Genomic DNA, 9232 nt, shown 5'->3' with positions numbered 1-9232 from the left:
AGTTCAAGCCAGCAGTGCAATTTTAATTAAGGAATCATAGTTGTGCAGGGCATAGCTCTGTCCTTGGAGCCTGTCCCCCACCCTGGTGGTCTCCAGGTAATGGGGCAGGACTTTAACAATACTGAAGCCCCTTTCTCCAGGTAGCGGGTGTGGGAGCAGGGGCAGCTATTGTAGAGGGAGGGAGATTTTCCATAGGAAAAAAAAAAGTGACAGTGTCTCTAAAAATAGTCATGCTGAGAGCCTAATGGCCCTTGGCATGATCACTGATGTCAGAGTAGAAGGTGTCTTGGAGTTTGCTCGAGTGGCTGAGAGGGAGGGAGGTGCCACTGACTTAAAGGAGGAACTGGAGCCAAGCCAGGGAGATAAAACCCTTGCAGAGACTGAGGGAACAGGGCTGCAGCTGGGAAGTGAGGCTGTGGGGAAAGGGGCTGGAAATGGAATCGTTAGCCCAGAGGGTGAAAGCACAAAGGCAGGATGGGCCTCACCTCTGAGAAGGTGGTGGCTGCCCACATAGCCTCCTACAAAGGCTGGGCAGGAAGCTGACCCTGGGCTGTGCCTAAGCATGGCTAGGATGGACCTACTATTTCTTGAGGATGAAGAACCTGCTTCTGGCTTTTCTATGTAAGCTTGGATCCTGACAGCCCTGGTGGGCTGGTTTGAACACAATTCTACACATGGGTTCCACCTTCGGCCTAACACTAAGGCCAAATGGGGGGAGGGGTGGGGGATGGTGACAGGCAGTGGTGCAGTCAGGAAGAGCCTGACTTCTCCCGATGAAACTGTGGAGACAGGAAAAAGCAGTAAGAAACTATATCTCAGGGAGGAGAGGCTCCCAGGGGAAGGAAAAGGCAGGCCTGACCTTCCGCATAGCAGCAAAGGCAGGGCCAAAAGTGGCTTTGACCTCTACCCGATCTCGAATCCAGGCTGGCAGTTTTGCCAGGGTAGAGGGGCGAGCGTACCGCTGGTCCAGAAGCACTATGCTGGCGAAGTCCCTCTGATGCCTGATGGCTCTACCTGGGTAGGCACAAAGGTTATGGCTTTGAGTAAAACAACCTCCTCGACAGCCATGTGTCGTCCTCCCTTTCACAGCCCTCAGGCAAGAAAGGGCAGGTAAAATCCCTCCTTCCTGTCATATCCATCCTTCGTTCCTAACTGCCTTGATGGCCAGGAATAATCCCAGGCTTACCTATGGATTGGTTGACAGCCTTCATACACAGATTCTCCACCAAAGCCTTCCCTGGGAGGGCCTGACCTGGGGCCCTAGGCTAGAAAGGATAGAGACAATCTGGGTCACTTCTCACCTCTTCTTGGAGCAAGGCCAAGAGGCTCTATGAGCCTAAACCAGCAGCTGGCCTAACAGGTGATGTCATGGAGAAAACCAAGAGGGTGGGCAGAATCATCCCAAACCTTTGGAGGAAACATCAGCATAGTGGAAAGTTGCACCCTAGGGCCTTGCTACCATAGCCCTAGGGGTGACACAGCTCTTCTCCAACCCTCTCATCCTCTGAAACATTGGAAATACTCACAAGGGTCTGATCCAAGTAGGCCATCTTCTCTTGCAGCTCTGGAGACCTGATGTTGGGGTAGGGCATGCCCACCATCACCACACACCTGGTGGAGACACGCGTCAAGACCTCCCTCACATCTCATCAACTGCTGTCTTTCGTAGCTTGCATTACCCCACCCAACACTTACTATCTGGAAAGCTCTAGCCCAGGCCAATGAATGGATCCTAATAAAGTTATGGTCTGCCTCATATTCCCCTTGCTCCAAGGGGGCCAAATCAGGGATGCTATAATTCTAACATGCCCTTGCCCCACAGTGGACACTGAATAGTCAGCCTGGGTGCAGACCCAGATGGCATCAGACCACAGGCAGGGGCCATTATCTCAGTTCCAGCAGAGAAGAGGATCACTACTTACCGGCCCAGGTCATCAGAGAAGTTGATCCCTTCACTCATCTTTCCTCCGACCACAGAGAGAAGCAGGGCACCTGTCACTGTGCTTCCCACCTGGCCACAGCTCTACAGGAGAAACCCAGCCCAGAGCTGCTGAGCCAAAGCTGGATGCCTCCCAACTACACCCAGCTGCCAGGCTTACTTGGTCTCTGGACCCACTTCTCACCATGATGCACTTAGAATATGCCATCAGCACCTGCTCCACTTGGCTTGCTCTCTTGGGTTCCTGGAATATCTGAAGAAGGGAAAGAATGTCTCCCAGAAAAAGGCTTTGGAATGCTGGGTCTCAGGTCTGCTTGAGACCCTGGGTTTTGTGACCTAGAAACAGGAGGACCTCACTGAGTCAAGCTTTGGGGAACCCTCTGGGCCTGTAGTCAGGGGCCAGAAGAGGTGGGGGTGAGAACTAGGAGAAGCTGAACCATCCCAATTTGACAGCAAGAGAATTCCAGGAGGAGCTCTGGGCAGCACTGTCCTCAAAAGGGGGAGGGGTCCAGCTGAAGGGCCACTCACCTTTTTCCTGACAGCCAGGCGGGCCAGCAGACCACTCTTGTCCCAGTGAGCATGGACCTGGCGCTGGTACTCATAGGAGGGGAAAAAACAGACTACCCCTCCAGGGACCACATTGCACAGGTTACAGAGAATTCGGCCTGTCTCGTCCATCTATGGAAGACAGATAAGGAGCCTCATGGCAGTAATACCCATGTAAGAGTTGCTTGCATTACCCCAAAACCAAGGATAGAGAACCATTGTGTGACTAGGCCATGGAGGATGATGGCCAACTGGCTTCCTGACTGGAATGTGCCAGCCACCTTCCTACCAAAAGTGCCCAACTCCTTCTGGTGACTGCCCACCTTTATGGCACATGTCCCAATGTCAGCATCCCAGTGATAAAATATAATATTGGTTCACCAACTCCCAATGTCCCAAAGGACACCATTCATGATAAGCCAGGCACTGAACACCCCAGGCATGCCACTGGAAATGTGCCTAAAACCTGCAACCCTGGTCCGGGCAGGGGCCCATATAACCAAGGGACCATAGAACCAAAGGAAATGAGCAGTGTTCTCATTCCACACTAAAGGGGTACATGAAGGTTATAAGAAAATTTTCTTACCAGCCTAAGGGGTAGGGGAATGGCTCAGACCTTCCTTGATAAACATCTACAGATCCTACTCATCCTGTGCCAGCTGTGATGGTCACCAACTTCCCCTGTGCCAGGACTAGTCAGGACCACCCACCCAAGAGCTCTCTCCCCCTGTCGTAGTAGGGCTATAGGAAGGCTGCTGCTGGCACTCACCATCTGAGGCAGCTCTCTCTTCTGGTATGTGAATTCTAACTGCTGGTTGGAGGGCCCGCTGCAGATGACGAGGGGCAGGATGTTGTCTGGAGGGATCACGTGGCCTGGTGAGACCCAAGAAGTGGATGAGAACCTGGCAGACTATTCTGCCAGGCAAAATCCAGGGAGGGTGTTTTCCTACCCTGTCTCTCAGATGAGGAAGATTTATAACATACCTACCCACCCACCCCACTGCCACAATAACAGTGGGCAATGCTGATGGTGGGGCAGAGTGTAAGGGCAAGGGGAAGTGTGCTGGAGAAGGCAAGGCCCCTATCCTGTGGTCTCCTCAGCCCTGGGTCTCGCATGCAGCAAAGCCAAGACTACTGGGGCCAGAGTGTGCCTGGTTTGTCCCACCCTGGACATGGATCCTCACCACAGGAAAACTCCACCACTCGCTCAGCTTCCACCCCAGCACATGCCAGTAGCTGTTCTCGAAAGTCAGACACCTGTAGGTCACAATGTCAAGACTTTGTGACCTCCAAGAGGTCTGAGGAAAAGGAACCTCAGGCCGTGACTTGGGGATCCATGGGTGAGGGTAGAGCCCTGGCACAGAGAGCAGTCTGGGCCAGGAGGCAGCCAGTATGGTAGAAATAAGACCTGAAAGAAAAGGTGGGTGATACATTAGCAAAAAAAACAACCGTTAATGACATCCAGTGTTGGCAGCCTCATTAGACAACCTGTGGGAACAGCAAAGGAAATTTGGCCAATTTGGCACAGAGATTCTCAACCTAGCTGTGCACTAAAACAAAACAAAACAAAACAAAAAAACACCAGAGGAGATTTCCAAAAAAAAATCCAAGTGCCAGGTCCTAGTTCAAACCACTGAATAAGAACCTCCAGGGTTTTCACCTATCAAACTGGCAAGAATCCAAGAGTTTAATCACTCTGTGGAGAAATAGGCATTCTTAGATATTGTTGGTAGGATACAGAATAGTTGCCATCCTTGGGCAGAGGAATCTGACATTATTTAGCAAGTTAGATGTAGTTTTTAATCGGCATCCTATATCTAAGATCTACTCTGATGATACAGCCTATAAATACCAATTAACGTGCACATAAGGATCTTTCTTTGGAAGTTATTTGCCCATAAGAGACTGGTTGAACTAGCCCTGCTACATCCACTGAAGAATGACCATCTTTAGTGCTAACAGATGGAATTGCCAGGACACACAGGTAAGAAACAACTATCATCATACCTTTGATGTTATTTAAAAAGGAAACTAACACACACACACACACACACACACACACACACTCTCTCTCTCTCTCTCTCTCTCTCTCTCTCTATATATATATATATATATGCTTATTTTTGCAAACAAAGCAAAAACACTCCAAATTACGACAATGAAGAGATAAAGCATTAGCTGCTGAAAATGATTACCTTATGGGGGTGAAGAACCAGCTGGTAAGGGATGGGAGTGGGGGATGGGGTTATAGCTCAGGGTAGAGGGGATGCCTAGCATGTGTGAGGCATGGGGTTTGTTTCTCGGCACTGCATATAAATAATATAAATAAATAAAATAAAGGTCCATTGACAACTAAAAAAATATTTTTTAAAGGGATGGGAGTGAGATATGGACGTTATATACTTTAAAAACAGAATTAAGTCAAAAATGAAAAAGCAAACTCTGAAGTTGGAAACAAAAACAACAAAAGCCTAGTGACCTGTCAGACTGTGAGCAAGCACACAGAGAAAAGCCTGATTTCAAATGACTTTATATTCTTACAGAGCAAAGAAATCTTAAAAAATGAAACTTGGATCAGTTAGAAATAGTGTTGTCTTATAATTTTGAAACTTTTAAGTATATTGTGGGATTGAACAAATAAGTAGTTATATTAATAAGAAACCAAATGTTCATTCAGCAACAAATGTCATAAACATTTTTTCCTTGTAATTATATATTTATTCTACCATGCGCTAGGGGTCATATAAATTGATTCTTTGATTTTGATTAGAAACATCAAAACAGACTCCTGCTTAAAGGACATTTCCTAGGTCTGTCTGCTGAAATACCCAGGAACAATGATAACTCAGATGCATCAGGGTCACCCTAGTACCCAGATTTTTACATACTTCCCCCCACTGAAAGAAACCAGAAACCTGGAGAAATGGAATGATCCCGCTGTGGAGTCAGGCAAATGTAAGTTCAGTCTGGGACATTTTGCTGTCCAGAAGTAAAGAAGGCATTCCAAGACTATGGGGTGGCAGGAGGGGCTCCGCCCATCAGCCAAATTTGAGATGATCTGAGTCAAACACAATAATGACTACAAACTTTAATATATGGGATGAATAAAAATCTATGAATCTAGTCAAACAGAATGAAAAGAAAGCCACAGGGGTGATTCCCGCAGGGATCTGAGGCTGGGAACCACTGCCTGAGGCTCTGAGCAGCCAGCCAGCCAGTGAGTTCTCTTCAGAGTGTGAGGCTAAGGAAATAATCCCTGTGCAGAGATCCAGTTATATTTACCACAGTACTGTTTAAAACGGAGAAAAACTGGGAAGAGCCCAAATGTCTAACAAAACATGAGTGGTTATATGAAACAGAACACATTCATATAACTGGAATCCAGTGCAGCTAGAGTATGATGAAATAAATCTATACTTGCTGTCAGGGAAAAATGTTTATGAAATTTTGTTGCTGAGTGAAAAAGCAATTACTAGCAGCATCTAGAATGCCATTTTTTGTTTTTAAAATATGTATGCACATATATAAAAATTATATGTAAAAAAACTATTACAAAGATATATGCCAACATAAATCTTCCGTTGGTGAAATTATGTTCTATTTTTTCCCATTTTTACTTCTGTTTTCTATAATGAAAATGTAATACTTTTACAAGAGCAGGTTGATACCTCTGGTGATGGGTGCAGAAAGGGAATGGCAAGGAGGCACCGCAGAGTTCTGATTACTGCAGAAGGCTTCAGAAACCAGAGGAAGCAGTGGTGTCCCCACCTACACCCAGAGCCCAGACAGGAAAAGTACAGCAGTGCCACCTAGTGGACACTGCTGGGCCTGCATGAGCTGACCCCTTCCTAGTGTGGAGGTCCAGGGGACTGACAGGGAAGAGGCTTGGTGTGCAAGGTTGCCCCTGCCCCATCCCAATACCTGGGACCCCAGAGGCTGGGATTGGTGTCCTTACCGGCTGCATGGTGCCACCTGCAATGACTACTGCCCGGCATTCTTTCACCACCTGGGCAAAGTGCACAGCTGGATTCAGGAGCAAGAATTTGAGGCTGCTCTGACTGAGGCTGCCTGAAAAGAGATACACACACATGGGGAGAAGGTTGGGAATAGCCTGAGCACAGGCTCGAGTTGAGTCCATGAGCTATCTCTTTCTCTTTAATAAAAACAACCTCATTTCATCTCCAGCACAACCCACTGAAGTAGATAGTACTATTGTCTTCCTTCCCACGTTTCCAATTTCTAAGAGGAAACTAAGTGCAGAGAGAAACTGGTCAGTCACATAGCATGCAGGTAACACCGGGCTATAGGGTTCTCCAGCAATGCTGTCTGCGAGGACCCAGCATCTCTGCATCCTGGCTCCCCAGGAACCCTGCTTGCCCCAGGCCATGGGAGGCCAGCCAACACTATGCCTCCTCATTCTATGCTAGGCAGGTACAGGATGTGTCAAGTCTCTGGCTTGATTCCCTGGCCCCATCAGGTTTTCTCTTTCTTGGGAAATGAGCCTGACCGAACCACGACCCCAGTTCTTTTAAGTAAACAGCTAATTACCTTGGCGGCTCAGGATGACCCTGCCATCTTGGTTGGCAGTGGTGAGAGCTGCAAGGAAGCCTTCAATGTGCATCAACGGGGAAGTGGGCCGCAGGGCCCTGGCCTCATCCTCCTCCATAGGGGTTGCAGGAGCTGTACAAAGCAGGGCAGGGAGAAGGTGCCCTGAAGTTAGGTCCACATCCTTACCCTAAGCCTACAGCTGGCTCTGCTTTTCCACCCTCCCAACTCACCCTCGGTGACACCAGGCTGCAGGCTCTTTAGGAAATGCTGAAAACCAGTCAGTTTGGGCTGCAACCGGGAAGATGGGAGGACTGCTCCATAGCGTTCTGTGAAGCCAAAGAGCTGGGTAGGGAGGAAAAAGGGTGATGGAAGAATGAGAAGCAGTATGAGTGGAGACCCCACAGCCTACAGCCCGCCCAGCTCACAGTTCCCACCATGGAGAGGGAAGACAGAGATGAGTCCATGGGCCAGAGAGGGAAGCAGTGAGGCAGCAGGCAGGGCGCCACTGGCTCCCTCTGGACCCACAGTAAAGAGGGTTACCTTCCTGCTGACCATGCTCTTCTCGAAATACCGCTGAACCTGCAAAACCAACATCGATGGCATGCATGTGTCACAAAGAAGCGAGTTATAATCTACATGAGAAACCAGTCATCCCAACCACCAAACAAAGCGGCTCACAAGGTGGGGGCTTTGCCAATCACAGATACAACCTTCTCACCAACATCTCAATAACTCTGATCTAAGGGTGATCAATAGAAGTTATATGTTCTCTATTTTCCTTCCAAGTGATATCATGTAAGTTGGGCCTCAAAGAATTTAGACTCAGCTGGGCATGGTGATGCACACCTGTGACTCCAATGAGTTGGGTGGCTGAAGTAGGAGGTTTCAAGTTCAAAGCCAGCCTCAGCAATTTAGTGAGGCCCTAATCAACTTACTGAGACCCCATCTCAAAAATGGGGTCATGGTTTGGTGCTTAAGTGCCCCTGGGTTCAATTCCCAGTACCAAAATATAAATAATAATAATAATAAAAAATCTATGAGCAAAGGCACAAAGAACTGAAACTTGGGGCTCATTTCAAGCAAGGCTGGAGTACAACTTAGTTGGCGGTTGAACGTGTGTAGATTAGTCTTGATGAGGAATGCTAAGTTGATAAGACTGAAGTCTGGGAAGATTTGTACAAAGAAGCTGGGCACACCTATAATCCTAGCAACTTGGGAGGCTGAGGCAGGAGGATCCCAAGTTCAAAGCTAACCTCAGCAACTTAGCAAGGCCTGTCTCACTAACTTAAGTGAGACCCTGTCTCAAAAATAAGGGCTGGGGATGTAGCTCAGTGTTAAAGCATTCCTGGGTTCAAGCCCTGGCACCAAAAATAAATAAATAAAAGATTTCTACAAAACAGTGACATCCTAGCCAGGTGTGGTGGTTCACATCTGTAACCCCAGAGGAGGCTGAGGCAGGAGGATCATAAGCTCAAGAACAGTCTGGCAACTTAGGAAGATCCTGTCTCAAAATTTAATTTTTAAAAAAGGCTCAGTGGTAGAACACTGGCATGGTGTATATGAGGCCATGGACTTGATTAAATAAATAAATAAATAGAGTGACATCTTTAGTTAAGATCCACTCAATTGTACCTTGTAAAGTAAATGAAAGGAAGGAGGCGAGAACAGAAGCAAGCAGGGGCCAGGAAGAAAGCAGGAGCAAATAGAGCCTGCACGGAAGTCACAGCGGTGGGAGGGAAAAGCTGGGATAATTCCACAGTTATTTTAGGCCATGGAGCTTGACAACTATTTAGCTGTAGGACACAAAGGGAAGAAAAGTACCAAGGATGACTCAGATTTCCAGGGTGTTTGATGGGATAATGGCATTGACAGTGACCAAAAGGGGTTAATTGGGGAAAGCTGGTTTGAAGAAAGGTGGGTAGAAAGGGACAGTCTAAGATAGTACAGCTGGGCTTAAATGTGCACTCGTCCACTCAGCACTGATGCACTGGGGCGAGTCCTGTGCTCCTTATCCTCCTGAGCAACCTCCCTGAGCCTCGGCTTCCTTTGTTTTCAAATGGCAACAGCACATCTACCTGGGAATCACAGCCCCAGTATGTAGTAAGTACTCTGTCCATGAAGGTGATTATGGTTATCAATTTGTAATCCGTAGGCTGTCATCCCAGTGACAGTGCTGTACCCCATCAGGAGAATCCTGGA

At 47.8% G+C, this 9232-nt stretch overlaps 1 protein-coding gene across 3 annotated transcripts in view; it reads right to left on the bottom strand.

The window, feature by feature from the left end:
• Positions 1–2: 2 nt before the first annotated feature.
• Positions 3–9232, bottom strand: part of Ddx11 (DEAD/H-box helicase 11) — a 28038-nt gene continuing 18808 nt past the window's right edge. For 2 of the 3 annotated variants that reach the window (XM_076853947.1, XM_076853949.1), the window contains 13 exons: positions 7574–7612; positions 7264–7375; positions 7034–7165; positions 6441–6553; positions 3670–3742; positions 3255–3358; positions 2468–2617; positions 2124–2192; positions 1923–2023; positions 1527–1611; positions 1187–1265; positions 860–1014; positions 3–779 (listed from right to left, as the gene is read on the bottom strand). In XM_076853947.1, coding sequence (XP_076710062.1) covers positions 750–779; positions 860–1014; positions 1187–1265; positions 1527–1611; positions 1923–2023; positions 2124–2192; positions 2468–2617; positions 3255–3358; positions 3670–3742; positions 6441–6553; positions 7034–7165; positions 7264–7375; positions 7574–7612 — 1242 coding nt within the window. In that variant the 3' untranslated portion in view covers positions 3–749. Of the gene's footprint in view, positions 780–859; positions 1015–1186; positions 1266–1340; positions 1408–1526; positions 1612–1922; positions 2024–2123; positions 2193–2467; positions 2618–3254; positions 3359–3669; positions 3743–6440; positions 6554–7033; positions 7166–7263; positions 7376–7573; positions 7613–9232 lie in introns of those variants that run through there. The other variant, XM_076853948.1, reaches the window with a different exon arrangement.

Source organism: Callospermophilus lateralis, chromosome 4, assembly GCF_048772815.1.
Source record: "Callospermophilus lateralis isolate mCalLat2 chromosome 4, mCalLat2.hap1, whole genome shotgun sequence".
Taxonomy (NCBI): Eukaryota; Metazoa; Chordata; class Mammalia; order Rodentia; family Sciuridae; genus Callospermophilus; species Callospermophilus lateralis.
This window is presented reverse-complemented; position numbering and strand designations above follow the sequence as displayed.